Below are 20,276 nucleotides of genomic sequence, written 5' to 3' on the forward strand. Positions count from 1 at the left end.
AGAGTCATTGTGTCGACATGATGAGAGCCACAAGATAGCACCACCTTAAGCTCGTAGTGCCTCAGAGGCCTGACACCCCCGAATCCTTGTAAATTCAACCACACAATATAAACGTGCATATCTCAGACGTCACGTGTTTATTCTATTCTTGAATTCTCGGATACGCAGTATAAACGTGCGTGTTCAGACATCCTACGCCTGATTTGGGCCATGCGGCCCATTATCCATCCTTACCTATTGATTAGACCACACTTCACTGCAAGATTTAGGAATTAATCATCGATGTCACATAAATGATTTGATATGAAGAGGTCACGGGATGACCCCAATACCTACTCAGAGATCAATCTCGTATAAATACTGAAACCCTGGATAGTACACGGGGTTGGCTTATTCTTGTAAAACAAACACTTTGTAAGAAATAGTGAGGAGATATCAATAATATCGACTGGTGGACTAAGGGAATTTTAACCTCTGAACCACCTAAAAAAGGCGTGACTATTGTTACCTTGCAATTAATTCTCACATCCTAGAATACTATTAATTTCATATTACGGTTTATCAATCAGCACTAATCCATCCTATTTATTCGTATAATTATCTTTGGCAAAAAACTGCGTCAACAAGATTTATAAATTTTGATGGAGTTCTCCGGTGTACCCTCTGTTGACTGTGTTTTTAGTCAACGACGTGAGAACGTCTAATACGACAAACATTCAAGAGAATTTAAACAACACAGACGGTATAATAAAGAAAATAAAGAACACACAAGATTTTTATAGTGGTTCAGCCCCGATCAGTCGGTAATAGCCTAATCCACTTAGAGTTGTGATTATAGATCTGTACTCAAGATCAGATGGACTGAGCCAACTGAGTTTCTCCAATACAGATTGCAAAAATACAAGAATCCTCTCAAATATCAGCCCTTTCTCTCTCTAGAATAGTCACACCCAAATTTACAATCTCTAGAAAGAAGAAGCAGAAAGAACCCCTCTCTAATCCCGTAAGCCCTCTATTTATAGGCTTAGGGTCATACATACGGTATCCCCTAGAATCGAGATATTTATTATATTTATTACATTTATATTACAAAAAACATTCAAAATGTAACAAACCCCCCATTTGTGGGAAGAATGAGAGATTCCCGCATATCTTGTTGAAGTTGTTTCTGGGAATCTTGACTTAGTCCTCCTCTAGCTAGTTGATCCACCTCCTACTGACCACCCATGCAAGTGCTGGTCGGACATGTGCATGGTGGTAGGACATGTTTTTGTGGGTCGGACAAGTGCATGGTGGTAGGACATGCACTCCTCTCCTCTAACATGGCACTCTCCTCTAGCATGCCATATCTCTCCTCTAACATGGCACTCTTTTATTTGGGAAACCATGCACTTGTTGGACATATGTATAAAGACCAAATCCTTGGGGTCTCCTCGGACCACATCCTTGGGGTCTCCTAGGACCACTCTCTTGGGTTCTCCTAGGATGCACTCTCCTTAGCTCTCCTAGGATGCACTTTCATTAGCTCTCCTAGGCCCACCCCCTTGGGGTCTCTTCGGACCACACCCTTGGGATCTCCTAGGATGCACTCTCCTTAGCTCTCCTAGAACCACCCCCTTGGGGTCTCCTCGGACCACACCCTTGGGATCTCCTAGGATGCACTTGGCTTGGTTACGACATCTTTCAAGTAGTCCAAACTCTTCACCAGTCTACCGGGTCACTTTATCACAACTCTGAGGAGTCAATGTATTTATTGACTATTTAATGTGTCTTTTACGGACCATGTACTGTCATTTGTCACCTCTATTTCCACGTCATCAATCTCTATTTTTGGGGATAACACCCTCCAATAAGCGTACACTGGTGCACCCTTATTTATTTTTGTACTTGGATAAATTTTGGTGTAATTTGTTATTTTATTTTATATAATTATGTATATTTTAGTTATTCAAATCATCTTGCAAAATTAAAATAAAAAACTCGAATAATTAATAGTACTAAAAACAAGTGTCGTAGTGAACATTTGTAGCATAGGAAATCTCAAGATATCCTCCTTCCTCATTGCTTTGGTTATACTTAAAGCTCATTAGAATTTGTGTTGCAATAAAAAAGTATAATAATAATAATAAAAAATGATTGAAGGAGTTAGATCCATACAAGGATATAGTAAGAATGTACAAAAACAATTTAAAATGAATATTTTTAGTGACATAATGACAAAAGTGATGGGTTGATGAAGATCGAATGCCCGCTGTATATGATTCATGATACCATAACACAAACTATTAAGTTCTATCTAAAAAATTAGTTATTAGTTGAGATATCTAAATTCTTATTAATTGTTTAATATTCTTATATTTATTTTATATGTGACACCATACTCTAATACATAATAAGTTGAAGTGCATCATAGCATGTTGCTTGGTATTATGCCTCTAAAAAAATTTAAGGTTGGCATGAGACAAGTTTTACATCATAGAATAAATGAAGCTTTTCACATGCCAAAAAGACAGAAAATAAATAAAAAAGAAATGGAGAAGTATTCAACAAATAAAAAGTTACCTTTGAGCCTCATCATCGCACAAGAAATGTGCTTGACAAAAAATAATCTGGAATATGAACTTTTTAGGTCAACTAAGAAACAAATATTAGAGAAGCACAAAATCCATGAAGTAAAGTAAAAACAAAGCACAACTGGCCTCCCCAGTCATCATAGTTTTTGTAGTATTCGTACTCAAATGGATGCTGCTGGCATTAAGCAAGATAAAATTGATGCACTAAAGTATAAATATAAAACAAAGTAGACATTAAATTACAAATTTTTTTTAAAAAATTTGTAGTTACCTTTGGCGTATTTGGCATTATATTGTATAATGTTTGGTTTGGCATGTGGGAGTAGAGTTCATTTTCTTGAAGATGATTTTGGCAAAATTTGCAAATGGGGTGTCCCATAAATAAACCTCTTTGAGTTTCAATGCCATCAACTTGTCACCCCTTGTATGCTGATATAGTTGTGCTTTAGTTTAGTATACAACTTTTGCTCACATAGGAGAACATGGAAAATAAATTAAATGTATATGATGTAAAATAGGAAATTATTTAAATGTGTTTAATTGTAGGGTCCTTTGGCAAAATTGTCTATTTTTTAAAGTCATTTTTCACTCTAGTATAGTTTTAATAATTCTTTGCAAAATGGTTTATCATAATTTAGACGGATAGTAAAAAATTTAGACAAGTGGTCAAAAAATTCAAACAGCCAGTCGAAAAATTTAAACAATTGGTCGAGTTTTAGATAGAAGTCATGTTGCAAACAATTATCAAAAGTAGGCCAGAGTGCAAAATCATTTAAAAATATATCATTTTCACTCATTTCCCTTAATTGTAGCAATATAGTTATCTGAATTTGAATATTTGTTATAACAAATTAGGTAATTAATTTTTTTTGATTGATTTGTCCGTTCTATAAATAGGCTACAAGAAAGAATAGGGATTATTTTTTGCATGACGAGATACAACTTAAATCAAATTCAATAATTGACGCAGGTCAAATTTTTGGATGGCCGAACCATTATACAATTTACTTTTATACACAAAAACATATAATTTTAACAGCTATTAAAATATGTATTGATGGATTAAACTCAAACTTAGGTATTTTGATATATTATATTATTTGAGTAAGATTTTGTTTTTACTTATAATTTGACATTTCAAAACTAGGAACTCGAGATCTGACAAGATTTTCTAAACTAACTTGTCATAGATTATGTGAAAAATTGTGGCGTTAAATAGAAAAAGTCATACCTTACCATTTAGGCTACGATCGAATCATAAATTTTACCAATTAAAAGTTTTACAAAGAAAAAGAGTAGATAAAAAATTGAGGGAATTTTTAAAATTTTTTTTTATTCGAGACCTCTTATTAATATATATATATATATATACTAAATACAAATAATGTACAATATAGATATTTACTTAGTTTTATTTATAAAATTTATTAATTATTTTTATTAAATTTATATTAATTTCATATAAATTTCAAATAAACATCCTATTTTAATTAAATAATTTATTTATTTTTGTTTAAGTTTATGTTTGTTCTAGTTTTTGAATTTGGGAGTGACAACAAGAGATTATATATTATATGTTTAATGTAATATTAAATATTATACGTGGATTTTAAATTTAAGTTTATTGCTAGTTTTTTTAAAAAAATATTTTGTTGCTAATTCAGAATAGATTATATTATATGTTTTATATGATATTATTCTAATAAGTGAATTTAAGTTTGATTAAATTTTATTTAAGTTATAAAATGTATGATTTTATTATTTTTAAATAATTATCATTGTAAAATATCTCAAAAATATCATATTTTAATTTGTTTAATTATTTATTATTTTAAAACAATTATTATTGCAAAATATATCAAAAATATATTATTTTAATTTATTTAATTATTTAACATTTTTAAATAATTATCACGGTAAAATATCTTATTTGAATTTTTTTAATTATTTATTTTATTTAAGTTTAAGTTTAAGTATTTACAAACTATCGTTAAATATAAAAATATTATGTTAAATATAAAAATATTCAGTTAAAGTTAATATTAAAAAAATAAAAAACCGTTAAAACTAAATAATTTCCATTATCTATATACTTATTATATAGTAGAGATATTTAGAGTATGACTGCAGTGTAACCACTCTTTTTGTCAACACTGATGTTGCCATTTTCTATTTTCGGGACGTGAATAGTTATAATTTTTTTTTATGTGATAGTGTATATTGTAGTTATTTAGAATATCTTATAATTTTTCAATAAATTCCAACTAAATTACGGTGTCGAAAATTGAGTTCAAATAGCATGTTACACACGTGCTTAGTTTCTTTATATACAAATAAGAAATTCGATTATTTGAATTATGTTTTCGATACTTTAAATTAAAATCAGATTATAATTATCAACGTACCAAAAATAAAATATATTGTACCATATTAACAAAAAAGTAGCTACACCACAGTCATCCACTATATTTAATATGTAATTGTTTTAAATTTTATAAAATTATACTATAATCAAATTTTAATTCACTATTTATTTTAATTCTTTTGTTTGAATCCAACTATAAAAAAATAAGGACATAATTGATTCGTGATTAGAAAATTATATTTTTGAAAAGTAGGATTCTGAAATGAAAATATGAATTCAGTGACTAAAAACATGTATCTAAAAATGTGAGTGGTTCAATGTCAGTAAATTATTTTTTAGTTTTAAAAAACTGAATATGTGATTGGTATTAAATTTGAAATTATAACAGAAACTGAATACGTGAGATTTTGAAAAAGAATTTCACAAAATTGAGATTTGAATCTAAATTTTAAAAATAGTTTATCAATTTTCCTTAACAAATTTTGGATAGAGATTTGAATCTAATTTTTAAAAATAGTTTACCAATTAAAGATGAGGAATTTACATGAAATATGGGAAAATTCAACAAAATTTGATATATATGACTTTTTTTTTGTGTGCATTTTTTATGGTTTTTTTTGTTGTTTTCATTTTTTATGGGTTTTGTTTTCCCATATTTATCAAAATATTGCTTCTGTATCCCATATTTTTTTGTATAAGTTTATTTATTCTATATGGGCATTTTTGTGAAGGAATTTCTGTCTTTTTTATTATTATTATTTTTATTATTTTGGTAAACATTTTTGTAAGAAATTGCTAATTCAGTAGTTACAACACCATTCTTACTAGATGGCCTGCAAAATTTGACCACATAAGTATCATTGTACACAGACTGTACACCATACCCATTACTTTCTATGTACCACTTTACAAAGTTATAGAACAGAGACCCGTCTAAGGTGATTCCTGGACCTGTTGATCGAGCCCCAATAGGATTGTTGTTTGGATTCGCAAGGGTCCATGCGTAACCAAGGTAAGGCAATCCCAGTTGTGGTCGTTGACAACGTAGTTCTGCAACCAGTGAGAGAAATCCTCGAGTCGGTACTCTCTGTAGCCGCGGCCGGAGATGGCTTGGCCAAGGCCCTTGTTGGTGATGAGAAGAGCGAAGACGGTGAAACCGATGAGACCTAATATCATAAAAAACATCAGGAAGAGGTAGGTGTAGAGAAGCGAGTTGATTCTGCAACAAGCTCCGACCAACCCCAGAAGCGAGACCACGAAGAAGAAGGCGCCGAGGAGGAGCAAAGGGTTCTGGAGTGCCTTCTCGCAATCGGTGCCGCTGTGGAATCGGAGGTAGATTGTTGTGGCGATTGCTGCTGCTCCGACGAGTAGGGTGCATGCGTTTAGGAGACCCACTACGGTGTTGCTTATGCGGAACATTGTGGTCGAGTTTTGAGGAATTAAGGTTGGAGTTTCAGAGAGAGAATGATCGAAGAAGAGAAAGACAGGGATGAGATGAGGGAGAGTGTTTGTTGGGATTGGGATTGGGAATGGTAACTGTTTTTTTAATGATGTGTGTAACCGGTTAATAGGGGTAACCGGTTACCTTTTCTTCTTCTTCTTCTTCTCCTTCTTCTTCTTCTTTACTGGATGTATTCTGATCTGTTTTTTTTTTCTTCCAAATCTGTCAGTAACTAATTACAATTCACTCGAGTACTTGCTACGACATTTAAAATTGATAGTAGTAATCGGTTACTGCCACATTACTAAAAAATATAAATTGATAATCGTAACTAGTTACAGCGAAGTTTGAAAAAAAAAATCAAATCTAAAAAAAATAATCAATTGCTATGGTACCTGGTTGCATAGTCATGTGTCAAAACAAAATCAAATCTAAACAAAAGAATCTAAATTAATCGCTATTGTAACTGGTTACACCTAGGTTTAAAAAAATCTGATATGAATAAAATGATTCAGGCGTCATGGTACCTGGTTACTTAAACAGATTTGGAAGAAAAAAAAACCCAGAAAAATCAAAAGTTTTGTTTGCTTATTTTTTTATTTCTTGTACTTGTATTCTAAATAAATTTTGTAAACCTATCGATACATTTTTTGAGCAAACGTTCTAGTTCTATTTCTTTAAATAATTAATAAACACATAAATATTTATGTTAGAACCTTATTTGATAAACGTTTGGCTGCTAAACCTATATCCAATTGATCTAAGCATCACAGAGAAGAACCTTTTGACAACTTTTTCCCTTTTCAACCAAAAAAACTAATCAGCTAACCTAAGCTTTCATATGTTAAAAGTACCCTAAAATATTCAACTACCTAGCTTCTTATACTACCCTAGTCTACAGTAAATAATAGCAGTCAACTTTTCTTAAGTACATTTCTTATATTAAATCAAATATGAAGTCAAGTACCTAGTTACTTAAATAGATTTAGAAAGAAAAAAAAACCCAGAAAAATCAAATATGAAGTCAAGTACCTGGTTACTTAAATAGGTTTAGAAAGGAAAAAAAACCCAGAAAAATCAAATATGAAGTCAAGTACCTGTTTAGAAAGGAAAAAAAACCCAGAAAAATCAAATATGAAGTCAAGTACCTGGTTACTTAAACAGATTCAGGAAGAAAAAAAAACCCAGAAAAAATCAAATATGAAGTCAAGTACCTGGTTACTGAAACAGATTTAGAAGAAAAAAAAACCCAGAAAAATCAAATATGAAGTTCAAAATCAGATGTGAAAAAGAAGAAAAAGAATAAAACTAGATTTGAAGAAAGAAAAAGAAGAATAAGAAAGACCGAATAAGAAGAAGAAGAAGAAGAAAGAAAGAAGAAGAAGAAGAAGAAAAAGAAGAAAGAAAGAAGAAGAAGAAGAAGAAGAAGAAGAAGAAAATCAGTTCTTCGTCATCGTCGTCGGAGGCAGCGGCGGAGGTAGCATCGCCGGAAGAAATCTGATGAGAGATCGTGAGGAAGAAAATAAGAAATGAGGAAGAAATGGGGAGGAAAAAGAAAGAAATGAGATGAAGAGAGAGAGATCGTGAGGAGAGAAGAGAAAATAAGATATGGTAATTTATTTACCAAATTTTAAACTTTTTTTCCAAAACTTACCATATTTTGTACAATTATTTTTTTTCCCATAAATTTAGAAACTATATATATTTTTCCCATGTTTATGTAAACTTCTCATTAAAGATTATGATGAATCCTACCAAATTCAAGTGTTCAAAATCATAAAATTGTATCCAACTATCAAGCCCAACTTCTTTAGAAATTGTTTTTTCCCCATTAGAATCCAATATATAAACAAAGGTTACATCTCTAAAAACAAATATAGAAAATTATAGGTAGCACCCTTTTTCTATAAATTTTTGTACCAAAAGGGATCATTTCCATTCATACGAAGATTTAAGGCTAAAATGAGACAGAATGTGCTTCCTGGATTAAGGACTAACATGAGCAATATTTTATAGACTTTAAGGATTTAAATGTCTTCATTTAACAACTGGGGACCTAATTGCAAAAACAAAACCATACTCAGGTTCGTCTCAGAGTCAGACTCAGTTATGTATGTTCTTCAACAAAAAATCACTTAGTAAACTCCCGAAGAAAGTGCTCCCTCCTCGTCTTCTCAAAATCATACAAAATCCCCTTAAACCCTAAATTATCTCTCTCCAATCAGGTCTCTCGGCCAACCCACTTCGCCAGCTCTCTATCCTTCATTGCTAGCAGGTATCTTACTCTTAGTTTTTCATTTTTATGTATTTAATTATATGATATATGTATATTACTCTCCTTAAATCATGTCAATTGTCATTTGGGCACTTCGTAATTTTTTCTAAGTCCATATTTGAGGAACTGGATTGTTTGTGAGATTCTATTATGTAAGACCCAATTTCCAATTTCTACGTAGTTTTAGATTAGTGTTTGTGAGTGCAAACAAAAAAAAAGTAAATCCTTCATTGGGTGGGATGAATTTTGTCATCTTCTAAAAGTTGGGATTTGTTTGAAAGACGGTATTTTGAAACAACGAGAAAGATGTTTGTATTTGAATGTTTCTACTAGTTTTAATAGTGTTTCTGTTATTCAGTCTTGTTTTAGCTTGTTTCTTGGTAGCAGCATTAGAGCTAAGTTTCTATGAAACTGTAGTCAAATCTGGCTTTTAATTTCAAATTGTTTTCTGGAAAATTTACAAGTGAATTGACCCAAAAAATTTCATACAAAAGATAATAGAAGAGGCATAAGATTTTGTTCAAGGTTTTTTTTTATCAAATGTCTGCCAAGAAAATGAATCCTTGGAAAATTTCTTGGAAGCTGTTTCGTTTTTGAATTACCTGAAGTACTTTGATATCTGAGCTTATTCTCTACTAATCCAATTCACATTAAATGTTTTGTAAGCCAATTTTAGTGTTGAAATATAAGCAATACGTAATAAGTAGTTCCACATATATTCTTTTACATGTCAAATTCGTACAGTCTAATGAAAGAAATATAGTTCTCTTCTGAGCCATCGTTATTTGTTTCTTCATTGTCTGAAGTAATGTTTTACTGCTAATCAATATGATTAGAACCCATACTATCCTTAACTTTTACAAAAATTACTGCACATATTTTTAAAATGTCGTTTATAGTCTCGTTTGTGTACGTGTATGTTGATCTGAATACTTCCCTTGTTAATTTTACATGACTAAACAAATTGCCTGAAAGAACTCATTATATGTCTATTGGAGATATTTTAAAACCAGATATTGAAAATTGAAAGTCAGCTTCTAGATTGCCATTCGGCCGCAGTATCATTCAGCATCCATTTGTTTTCTACTTTGAAATGACACTACTAACAGCACCTTCATGTAAAATGGAATATGAATGTTTTGAAGTTTTCATATGCGCCTGTCAATTATTTTAATAATAGAAAAAGATAATTCCAACCAATAATCTTGATTTTCCTTCATACTGACATGTTGCTGCATATTTTGTAGCCATGGCTCTAGAAGATGAAGTAGCAGAAGGTTCGCCTTCTCCAATTCTCAAGTCCCAAGAGTCTGATGAGAAAAGTGAAGCTCTTTCACTAGAAGATATTGCTTGGGTCAACTCTTGTTTGATCAAAGAATCTGAAATTCCTGATGGTAACTGGAATTCTGTGACAGATGCTTTGCTAGAAAATCTGAGCTCTCAGCCTGGTTTGTATAATTCTGCATCTGTTAGTGATGCAATTCACAAGTCCCAAGAGTCTGATGAGAAAAGTAAAGCTCTTTTACTAGAAGATATTGCTTGGGTCAACTCTCGTTTGATCAAAGAATCTGAAATTCCTGATGGTAACTGGAATTCTGTGTCAGATGCTTTGCTAGAAATTCTGAGCTCTAAGCCTGGTTTGTATAATTCTGCATCTGTTAGTGATGAATGTTCTCAAGATAAGGACGTCGAGATGGTTACTTGCACTGAAAGTGCAGAAGATGGTCAGCTTTCGGGAACAAGAACTGAAAGTGGGGAGGAGTCTCCAAGACATGCTAACAATCTTCTTTCCATTATCGAAGAAGCTGGAAGTAGTAGTGACATTTCTCCTATCAGGGACCCTAATGATTCACAGTCGGTCACTTTTGTAGGAAATCCGTTTTTGCCAAGCTACATTGAAGGCTCGAGTGCAACTGAAACTGCTGAGTTAGAAACTGATCCAAGTTATTCGGTGGACGAGATAGAACCATTAGCTGATGATATCTTCAAGGTCTGGGATTTGAGTATCCCAGCAGAAGAAAATGAGCTTGACAAGCAGTTGAATAAGATCCTTGAGGAAAGTGACCCTCAGTTGAAACCATCGATTCTTAATGATTCTGATATCCAGAAAGATTTGAAAGAAGTGTCACTTGATGATGTAATTGCTGCAATTGCGGAGATCTCTATAAATGAAAATTTTAGTTAGGTAAATGGAAAGAAAAAGAAATCCATGTTGCTCATTTTTCTTCTTGTCACACATTAGTGATTGACACTAACAAGGCATTTGGTTTCATGGAGATTAGAATAGTGACACCCCATTTAAGAGTGTAATTCTCTGTGATTATGGTTAGCAATATATTGTTCACTTTTCCTAGTGAGAACAGAATTATTTGAGAGTAGGCGGTAAAAATATTATGATTGTTAGGTTTGAACCTCAGAATAACCATCTTCCAATTGCCTTTACAACATAACCACAGCTCTGAAATGTGTGTTGATGCTTCAGTGTATCTATTGTGCCATGATATTTTTTCTTTTGGGAAAACAACTTCACTTTTTACCCCCACCACTATTTGATGTTTGAGGATTCATTCCCTCGTCCTCGTCCATGTCTAATTCTTTTGTAAGTTCTTTTCAGCCTCTTGTTGCCTAACAACTAGCCAAGAGTGGCTGCAGCCACCTAATTAAAGCTTCTAATTGCAAAACAAACACACACATGAATTTCAACCACTTCTAGTTGACACAGAATCTACCATGCATCTGATATTAATGGGACCCAACTTATGACATGTCATATACTCTCTGGTTATTTGGCTCAAAAAATCATGAACAAAATGACATGGCCACATAAGAACCGTTTACATGCATACACAAATTACATCCCAAATCTTATGATTAAACCATAGCCATTTGTTACTAAGAAGCAAGATACACAAGTAAAGAGGGATTACAGCCTCATATCTACCCTTCCAGAGGAATCTCCCAAAACAATTGTTTGTTTGGATCATTATATAGCTGAGTACGATACATTTGTCTTCTACTCTAACTATAGCTAAAATAATATCACAATTTTCTAAAATCGTCGTATTAAGTCATTTTAAGAGGTGAGCAAGAAACCCCATGTATGAACCACGTACTGCAGACTGCCAAGTCAGCAAGTTATCATCCACATGGCGAAACGGGACTGGCCGGGTCACAGCAGCCTCATATTGGCCATCCTCTTGAGAGCATCACCTAGGCAACTATAAAAAAACAGACTAGTGATATGAGAGTGAATGCATTTGTGGTAAAGAGGCTTAAAGAGAAGAGCTTTGCCAGAGGAGAGGAGATAAGATAACAAGTATTTCTTCTCAAGTAAAATAAAAGAAAAATGGCTGCAACCTCAGCTTCTTTCCTCAAGTCAGCTCCAGTTCTTGATAAGTCTGAGTGGGTTAAGGGCCAGACCCTTCGTCAGCCTTCTGTCTCAGTTGTCCGATGCCTCCCTACAGCCCCATCTGGTCTCACCGTCCGCGCCAGCTCCTATGCTGACGAGCTCGTCAAGACCGCGGTATGTTGTTACACTTTTACTAGTAACCAAAACTATAATTTCATGCAAAATTCACACGAGTATAACCATATTTTCATGCAAAAGTGACACGAGTATGACTGGATTTTCATGCAAAAGTGGTATAAGTATGCATGCTTTTTCAAGATACCCTTTTTGTTTTAGATTCTAAATTTGACTTCTGCAATCTGTTACTATTAGTAATAGTTAGTAACCATAAGTTATACAGGTATGCATGTTTTTCCCAATACCCTTTTCGGTTTAGACTCTAAATTTGTTAATTGTAAGATATTATAGTGGCGTACAGCAATTCAAGCCTCAGTTTTCTTCTTATGTAATTGGTTGAGAGCATTATAGATGTTTCTCAGGTTCTGTTTTGCTGGGTTTCTCTTTTTCTCTTAGCATTGGCTTCAACTGATATGAGTATGCATATTTGCTTCGATATAGAAAACCGTTGCCTCACCAGGGCGTGGAATCTTGGCCATGGACGAGTCGAATGCTACCTGTGGGAAGCGTCTCGCCTCGATCGGGCTAGAAAACACTGAGGCCAACCGCCAGGCTTACCGTACTCTCCTGGTCTCAGCCCCTGGCCTTGGTCAGTACATCTCTGGTGCCATCCTTTTTGAGGAGACTCTCTACCAATCCACCGTTGACGGCAAAAAGATGGTTGATGTGCTCAAGGAACAAAACATTGTCCCTGGTATCAAAGTTGACAAGGTAAAACTATGAGCCTATTGTTTCTTTCATAGATAGCATGGTAGATAAGTGTGTAGTGTGTTATGTACCATATTATGTTTTATTAATTGAATGTTTATGAGTACAACAGGGTTTGGTGCCTTTGGCTGGTTCCAACGATGAGTCATGGTGCCAAGGTCTTGATGGCCTTGCTTCTCGCACGGCTGCTTACTACCAGCAAGGAGCTCGTTTTGCCAAATGGTATAAACGCTAATACCAAAATATTTGACAATGTTTTAGATCTGTTACCTTACTTGACATAAAAATAATGAAACACAATTTACATTACTCAACCAGGCGTACTGTTGTGAGCATTCCCAATGGCCCATCAGCTCTGGCAGTGAAGGAAGCTGCTTGGGGTTTAGCCCGCTATGCTGCTATCTCCCAAGTAAGAGAACTAGCAAGATTTTAACTTTGTGGTTGGTTGTAATACCAAGCTATCTTTTCCGGGTTGGGTTTGTAGTTTGTAACAAGAGTTGATTTCTATTTTGTTTAGGACAATGGTTTGGTCCCAATTGTGGAGCCAGAGATCTTGCTTGATGGTGAGCACGGTATTGATAGGACTTTTGAGGTTGCTCAAAAGGTTTGGGCTGAAGTTTTCTACTACCTTGCTGAAAACAATGTTTTCTTCGAGGGTATCCTTCTCAAGCCAAGCATGGTTACTCCTGGTGCTGAGTGCAAGGACAGGGCCACCCCTCAGCAAGTCGCCGACTACACCCTCAAGCTCCTCCACAGAAGAATCCCCTCAGCTGTCCCCGGAATTATGGCAAGTTCCCTGGACAACCCTTAAGTTATATTTATTTTTTCCCCTGCTAAGTAACTTCACTAATGATCTTTGAATATGTTTTATGATTTTGAGCAGTTTTTATCTGGTGGACAATCTGAGGTCGAGGCAACCTTGAACTTGAACGCCATGAACCAAGCCCCAAACCCGTGGCATGTGTCCTTCTCTTATGCCAGAGCCCTTCAGAACACCTGCTTGAAGACATGGGGAGGCAGACCAGAGAATGTGCAGGCTGCTCAGGAGGCACTCCTCCTCCGAGCCAATGCCAACTCACTTGCTCAGCTAGGCAAATACACTGGTGAGGGAGAGTCAGAAGAGGCCAAGAAAGGAATGTTCGTCAAGGGCTACGTGTACTAAGCAATTTGTTGAGAAAGCTATGTAGACGAAGAAGATGAAGGCGAAGAAGAGTTTGATGGATGAAAACTAATTTGGTCTAAAATGAAATGAATTGTATTGCTATATAGCTCCATGGAGGAAGACTATTTTTGTTAATGATGACAATGTCCTTTTTAGCAGCTTAATAAACTTGTTCCTGGTGAGTTGAGTTAGTGTGTATTATGAATCCCAATTCCTTGATGCTTGAATTTTGCATTTAGTGATCCTAAAATTTAGTTCAAACTCTATTCAGTTTCTTTCATAAGTACAGATATTGGAATTCAGAACAATGAGCTATCATCTATTCAATCATGCAAAAGCTTTACAGCCACATGTTTGTGGATATACCAGCAGCAATAATCAATACTAAACATTCCAGCAAAAAAAAAAATCAATATTAAACAACACAACATCAATTAATTAAATTTAAGGCCGATCCAGTTCGAGGCAATATCGTTCAAATCCCACTTTTTTTTAACCCTTTTTTTAAAATGACTAGATAATACACTACTAGCCACTTGATCTATTTTTCATATGGCTTTACTTAGTCTACCTCGAACAAGTACATAGTACACACATCACTTGCAGAGGTGTCATGTTTAAGCAAAAAGCTGAAAAAGTTCAAAATCCTCTATTGGCCTTGTCACATGATCAATTTTAGCTCTCCAATGCATGCCCTTTTCATTGTTTTTTCAACATTTTCTGTCTTCTGCTTCATCCAGCTTAATTTCAACAAATTGCGTCATCCCACGAGAACCAATTCTTTTCTTTCCTTTTTAAAATTTGTATTGCATGTTACACTAATAACTTCCACTCGATTGTATCCATTAAGTTCAAAAACAAAATATAAAATTATTATAACAAAAAATATAAAGCTTTTTGTATAAATAAAGTATGATGACCCTTTGAGTTGGAGGCACTAAGCACAGGTCTGATTTGCTTATGATTAATATCAAATATGGCAACCATTCTTGTCCCAAGTCAACAAATAAAACTGACCATCCTTGAGATTGAGTGAAGAAACTCAACACAACTAACCACAAACAACTTGAAGATGAGCCACCTTTTCAAGCTTTTTCTTCTTGGATAAGATTGTTTGCCTTCAACTAAATGGAAAAAGACATAGCAAAACCGGTCCATGCTTAGGAACCAAGAAGGGGCAGAAGGCTCCATTCTGATACATCAGAGAGAAAAGATAAAGGGATAATGGAGCAAGTGGGATAGTGCCAAAAGATTTCCAAAAAAGTAGACATTTTGGAAAGTTGAGAAATGAAAGGCTGCTGAAGCTATCTTTAATCCTTCCGGATTATCCTGTACACAAAGTTGTTTTTATCTGCATAGAAGTGATGGCAAGAACCAAAAGTTGTTTTCTTTGCTCTAATGCGAGAACTTTGAACAATTGCAGGAAATATAATTATAAACAGCACCTGGAGTGGTAATAATAATTTGATAATAGAAATAGAAAAGGAATATATTGTCCAACGATTGAACACCAAGATAATGAGAACTTTCATATTTTACCATCAGTTTTACCTTCTCTTATAGTAATAGCACAAGTAACACAAGAACATAACAAAGTTTTGGCATCTTCTTTCTTCTGGTTAGGCAAATTATAAGCCCAGAACAGTAGTCGAGCATAGTTTTTGTCCAACTTCAGTTCCAGACTTACAGAAGATAACAACTTGCATCAAATTTTATAAGAAACAAACAATGTTTTCAATACAGAAGTAGTGACTCTATCCATCTAATTAACTTTTTTCTTATTTTGGTGGATAATTTTATCTAAACCAATTCTGCACAAGAATTATAACAGACAGCGAGAACGGAAGACATGTGTAAACAAGGTTGCAGCCCTTAGTTTTGTTACCCGGCTAGACACAGGAGAGAATTGTCCAGAAAATCTGCAGTCACAAGGGTATCTCATAAATTTAATAGACAATGAAGAAAGGTGATATTTAACATGGTAACGAGTGTTTATATCAAAGCATAAGTTCAAATATATTTGCATTTTACACTCGACAAAGCAATACATATAGAAATGTAATTTAATTTTAGTAACTTCTCTCTTGGTTCTATTTTCTTAACATTAAAAGGCAGCTACTTCAGTGTTTTTCACAACTTATAGGAGGTTGTAATGTTTAAGTCATTACCCTGTTTGATCTACAATAGGCTGCATTTTTCATTTTGCCCTTTCCTTCTTCCCCCTCTTTTTTTTTTCTTTTTGTATTATAGGATTTTATAAAAGCCTAATCTTTGTATGGCCACATATCTTTCAATCAGTAGGGGAGAAGTTTGACAACATACAAGGAAATTACATATCCTATGGTTGAAGTATGCTGCCCTCACAAGATTCAATAACGAGATAGTCTTTGTCTTTACTTCCTATTTCTGGCTAAATTAATCTTAGTTAAACCATGATAAAACTAGCATTTCTCAATTATCACATCAGAAATGCACGGGAAAATATATACACTATTACCAAAAGAAAGAACTTCAACATGACTATAGTGGAGATCTTTGTGTTATGAAGGCATGTTTAGGGGCCTCCTAAAACATAGAAATTGCAAAACGTATTTAGTTTTGTAGATGAACAAATTTATGGCTTTTTTTTTGACAAAAAATGTAAGGCATTTTTTAACTACGAAATCATTGCAGTCCTATTTTACTGCACAGTAGGACATTTGTTGACTAACTAATCTAAGCAATACCTTTTTCTTATAACCCACACAAACTAAATCCAGTGCTAGCAAAAGGATTTCTTTACACTAAACATTGAAACTTTATCTTTCCCAAAAGAAAAATCAGAGAAGATAGTGATACAAACAAAGATAGAAAATTCAGGATGTACCTTAGTCATTTTTCAGGCTCTCGTTCAAAGGACACCACTGGAACTACACTTGTGGATTCATGATTAGTGCCGCTAAGGACATCCATACCCTGTTCCGAAAATGTGAAAATAGTGAAACGCTTATAATCTCAAATAACTAGAACATCAAAACCTACAGTTCTTAATGTTGAAGTATATTTCAATTTCAAATACCCAAAAAAAAAAAAAAGGAAGAGCCTGCATAGACATTAGGAAAAAGTACCTGGTTAGTTGAAGGTTGACCATGAATCCTATGGGGTCGGCTGTTGAGATCAATCAATTTATTATCCATCTTTGTGCCACCACCACCACCACCATCATCATCATCGTCATCGTCGTCATCATTATTATTATTATTATTATTATTATTATTATCCAGAACTGCAACAGAAGAGACTCTGTGATTCTGCTGATTAAGCCTGGATGGTTGGCTTTGTTCCCTTCTTACTTCATTGGAATCAAGGGGTGGCAGCCTTAACTCCTCTAAATTGCCAGACTTATCACCTGGAAACTACAAAAGAATGCACAGAGCAACAGAGCAAAGAAGTTGAAATCCAAAATGCTCCAAAAACAGAAACAAAACCAGAATCAACACTCTCCAGTTCTCGGAGACAAACCTTGATTCTCTGCCTCAAAAGCAAATATCTCCTATGTGTTCTTTTACCGCCAACATGCACAATCATATCACATTGTAGGCAGAGAGAGCTACCATCTATCTCACAGTAAAAAAAGGCTGCATACATTTTCCAAGGGGAAGGAAAAGGCTTCAAATTCTTAAAACATGGTTCCGAAAATGCATGCTCAAAATGTAGAAAAATCAAGTTCTTAATGCATGTTTTTATTGTAACTGCTTGTCCTCAGAAAAAACTACTAGAAAATGGCAAAAACAACAATACCAGGTCCACTTTCACAAATATCACACCGGGGAACATCACTGGGGTCAGCTAGTCCAACCCTCACATGCCTACTGGCAAGTTTGTTACACTTGTGAACCTGCAACTCCACACCAGAAACAAAGATAAACGTTCTTGCCATAATTGAGTAGGATAAATTCCAAGCAAAAAAGGGTTTTAGAATCTCTGTGCAACATGATTAAGACGTGATTCTATACACAAACATCCACAAAGTGGGTTCCCCACTACACTATTTCTAGGCACTTATCCAAATAAGTACATTTTCCACTTGCATCTCACTTCCACCAAACATTTTCAGTACCAAAAGGGGTCATATCTGGGGTCACTGTCGGATTAAATTAGCATTCAAATTTACCAATTATGTAGGTATATCATATTTTATATGGGAGACAAAGCAAGCCATAATGCCCATTATTATTTATCATCCATAGTGCAAAGCAACATAATCCCCATACCCAAAAGGCAATCTCTTTAGGAACACATTTTCAAAGATTCCACCCCCCCCCCCCAAAAAAAAAGTACCCATTATTGCAAATTGAAATTGAAGACAAAAAGAAATCAGCAATAATGCTAAACAAAGTAAATAATGAAAATTCTAGTAGATACGATTCCACTTCTGGCAAAAACAACAATAACAAAAACCCAATTCATACAATATTAGAATTAAAATAACTTCATACCAACAACTTATCTAATGAAATCGAAGTTTAAAAATCAAACAAAATCAGTATCACTAACTTAATGGTTTAAATAAAATAAAAGTTAAAATCAGTAAAAGACCTTGTCATCGCAGGAACTGCATAGAGCAGCCTCGTCGGCGGCGCAGAAGAGGATCGCGGCGGCTTTCTCGCAGACGTCACAAAGGGTTCGCATTCTTCTTTCGTTATAACGTCAACTCTCATTCTTCTTCTTCTTCTACTTCTACTACCATTTTGACACACACATACACCTGACTAAACGACAATCACAGACAGTAAAACGACACACGCAAACACAAATCACCGGAAGCCGATTGCAGATGTAGAAGTGAGAAAACGACACGCCCCACCAACAAAAAAAACAATAAATGTTACGACGAGGTTGAGTAGGAGAGAGAATCGTAGATAGACACAGACACAGACACAGACAGAGTCTTCTTTGTCTCTCTCTCTCTCTTCCTCGGAAGAAGATGAAGTAGAAAGAAAGAGAGGAAAAAATGGAGACTTGGAATTTAATGTTGGGAACTCGCTGTCAATGTTCGACACTTGTCATTAAGTTTATGGTTTTGGGTTTTGATGTGGGCACTCTCTTGCTTTTTGTTTTTAGGGCTGGTTTTGCTATTGCCACTCTCTCTCGTTTCTGGGGATGAGTTTTGAGTACGTATTTTGATCTGCAATCTTGGCCACCTTCTCTCACTTACGCCCAATCATTAATCGACACGTTGTGGTGCTGCTTTTATGCCTACTCCCCTCCATTTCGCTTTCTTTTCAATAATGATTGCTATTAATTGTAGGGGTGTGCACCGTGTGGTTTGATCGGTTTAAACACTTTTAAATACACCACGCCACAAGTGCGATGTAGTAGCTAGAATACACCGGGCGGTGTGATTTCGTTGCACCAAACCGACCAAATCAAACCATTTTTTGCGGTGTGGTTTGGGTGGTTTTCCACGGTGTAAGTTTGTTAAAAAATATGTGTGAGATAGAGATGGTGATAGGGAGGAGGCGCAAATTAGATGAGAGATGAAGGAGTTGTTGTCGTGTATGATGTGTCAGAGAATAAGGTTATACCCTAATTTAAGTGGACTCCTAGTTTCAGATTGGGTTACTAAAAAAATGGTATATATGTAAAGTTTAATTTTTTTAACATATTTGTAAGTATATGGTGCGGTGTGGTGCAAACCAAAATTTCACACTGTCAAACCGCGCATCGTATAACACTGCGCGGTTTAACTAAGATACAAACCATACCGAATCATTCCACTTTTGACACCGCGATTTGCGGTGTAGTGTGGTGCGGTGCGGTCGGTCACCGTGGTTTGCCGGTTTAGATGCTCACCCCTAATTAATTGAGCCACAAAAATTATAAAATATTTTTTTTAAGGGAAAAACAAAAAGAAAAGAAAAAAGAAAGGGACATTTCAGTATTTGATTATGTGGATAAAGTCTGTCAAGTGCTGGAAAAGTTGAACGAGAAATTACACATTTCACTGCCAAGAGAGGATTAATCCTTACAAAAGATTGCATGGTATCGTAGATTTGTGATTGAAAAATTGTATTTTTGAGAAGTGTATTTATGTTTAGAATTCGTAAATTATTTTTGAATTTAAAAAAATTAAATATGTGATTGGTAAAAAATTTAAAAATAGAAAAAAATTAATAAATTTGTAGATATTTGATATATAATTATTTGGATTGAGAAAAAAAAAATAGTCTTTTTTATTTATTAG

The 20,276-nt window shown here is 34.5% G+C and overlaps 4 protein-coding genes across 4 annotated transcripts; 2 read left to right on the forward strand and 2 right to left on the reverse strand.

Moving 5' to 3' along the window:
- Positions 1-5,871: 5,871 nt before the first annotated feature.
- LOC133784811 (tetraspanin-8-like) lies at positions 5,872-6,357 on the reverse strand. The gene has a single exon (XM_062224082.1). It carries the CDS (start codon positions 6,355-6,357, stop codon positions 5,872-5,874), a length of 486 nt encoding a protein of 161 aa, XP_062080066.1.
- Positions 6,358-8,474: 2,117 nt separating this feature from the next.
- LOC133781829 (uncharacterized) lies at positions 8,475-11,008 on the forward strand. Its single transcript, XM_062220917.1, has 2 exons — positions 8,475-8,654; positions 9,902-11,008. Exon 2 carries the CDS (start codon positions 9,904-9,906, stop codon positions 10,837-10,839), a length of 936 nt encoding a protein of 311 aa, XP_062076901.1. The 5' UTR covers positions 8,475-8,654; positions 9,902-9,903; the 3' UTR covers positions 10,840-11,008.
- Positions 11,009-11,901: 893 nt separating this feature from the next.
- LOC133781828 (fructose-bisphosphate aldolase 1, chloroplastic) lies at positions 11,902-14,248 on the forward strand. Its single transcript, XM_062220916.1, has 6 exons — positions 11,902-12,177; positions 12,622-12,891; positions 13,001-13,110; positions 13,207-13,297; positions 13,406-13,675; positions 13,772-14,248. The coding sequence occupies exons 1-6, from the start codon at positions 12,001-12,003 to the stop codon at positions 14,048-14,050; spliced, it is 1,197 nt and encodes a 398-aa protein (XP_062076900.1). The 5' UTR covers positions 11,902-12,000; the 3' UTR covers positions 14,051-14,248.
- A 1,318-nt stretch (positions 14,249-15,566) lies between these two features.
- On the reverse strand, positions 15,567-19,058 carry LOC133781830 (B-box zinc finger protein 19-like). The gene is made up of 6 exons (XM_062220918.1): positions 18,629-19,058; positions 17,831-17,927; positions 17,552-17,667; positions 17,158-17,445; positions 16,917-17,005; positions 15,567-15,969 (listed from the first exon to the last, which is right to left on the reverse strand). Exons 1-5 carry the CDS (start codon positions 18,719-18,721, stop codon positions 16,922-16,924), a joined length of 678 nt encoding a protein of 225 aa, XP_062076902.1. The 5' UTR covers positions 18,722-19,058; the 3' UTR covers positions 15,567-15,969; positions 16,917-16,921.
- Positions 19,059-20,276: the final 1,218 nt, after the last annotated feature.

Source organism: Humulus lupulus, chromosome 6 (assembly GCF_963169125.1).
Source record: "Humulus lupulus chromosome 6, drHumLupu1.1, whole genome shotgun sequence".
In the NCBI taxonomy this organism is placed as follows: domain Eukaryota; kingdom Viridiplantae; phylum Streptophyta; class Magnoliopsida; order Rosales; family Cannabaceae; genus Humulus; species Humulus lupulus.

Excerpts from the sequence above, each read along its gene's own strand:
- LOC133784811 (XM_062224082.1), bottom strand. The coding sequence starts at position 6,357 with ATGTTCCGCATAAGCAACACCGTAGTGGGTCTCCTAAACGCATGCACC.
- LOC133781829 (XM_062220917.1), top strand. The coding sequence starts at position 9,904 with ATGGCTCTAGAAGATGAAGTAGCAGAAGGTTCGCCTTCTCCAATTCTC.
- LOC133781828 (XM_062220916.1), top strand. The coding sequence starts at position 12,001 with ATGGCTGCAACCTCAGCTTCTTTCCTCAAGTCAGCTCCAGTTCTTGAT. Across the intron at positions 12,892-13,000 it reads CTGGTATCAAAGTTGACAAG|GGTTTGGTGCCTTTGGCTGG; the intron begins GTAAAACTATGA and ends TGAGTACAACAG. Across the intron at positions 13,111-13,206 it reads GGAGCTCGTTTTGCCAAATG|GCGTACTGTTGTGAGCATTC; the intron begins GTATAAACGCTA and ends TTACTCAACCAG.
- LOC133781830 (XM_062220918.1), bottom strand. The coding sequence starts at position 18,721 with ATGCGAACCCTTTGTGACGTCTGCGAGAAAGCCGCCGCGATCCTCTTC. Across the intron at positions 17,668-17,830 it reads TATTTGTGAAAGTGGACCTG|CCTTTTTTTACTGTGAGATA; the intron begins GTATTGTTGTTT and ends AAATGTATGCAG. Across the intron at positions 17,006-17,157 it reads GTCAACCTTCAACTAACCAG|GGTATGGATGTCCTTAGCGG; the intron begins GTACTTTTTCCT and ends TTTTCGGAACAG.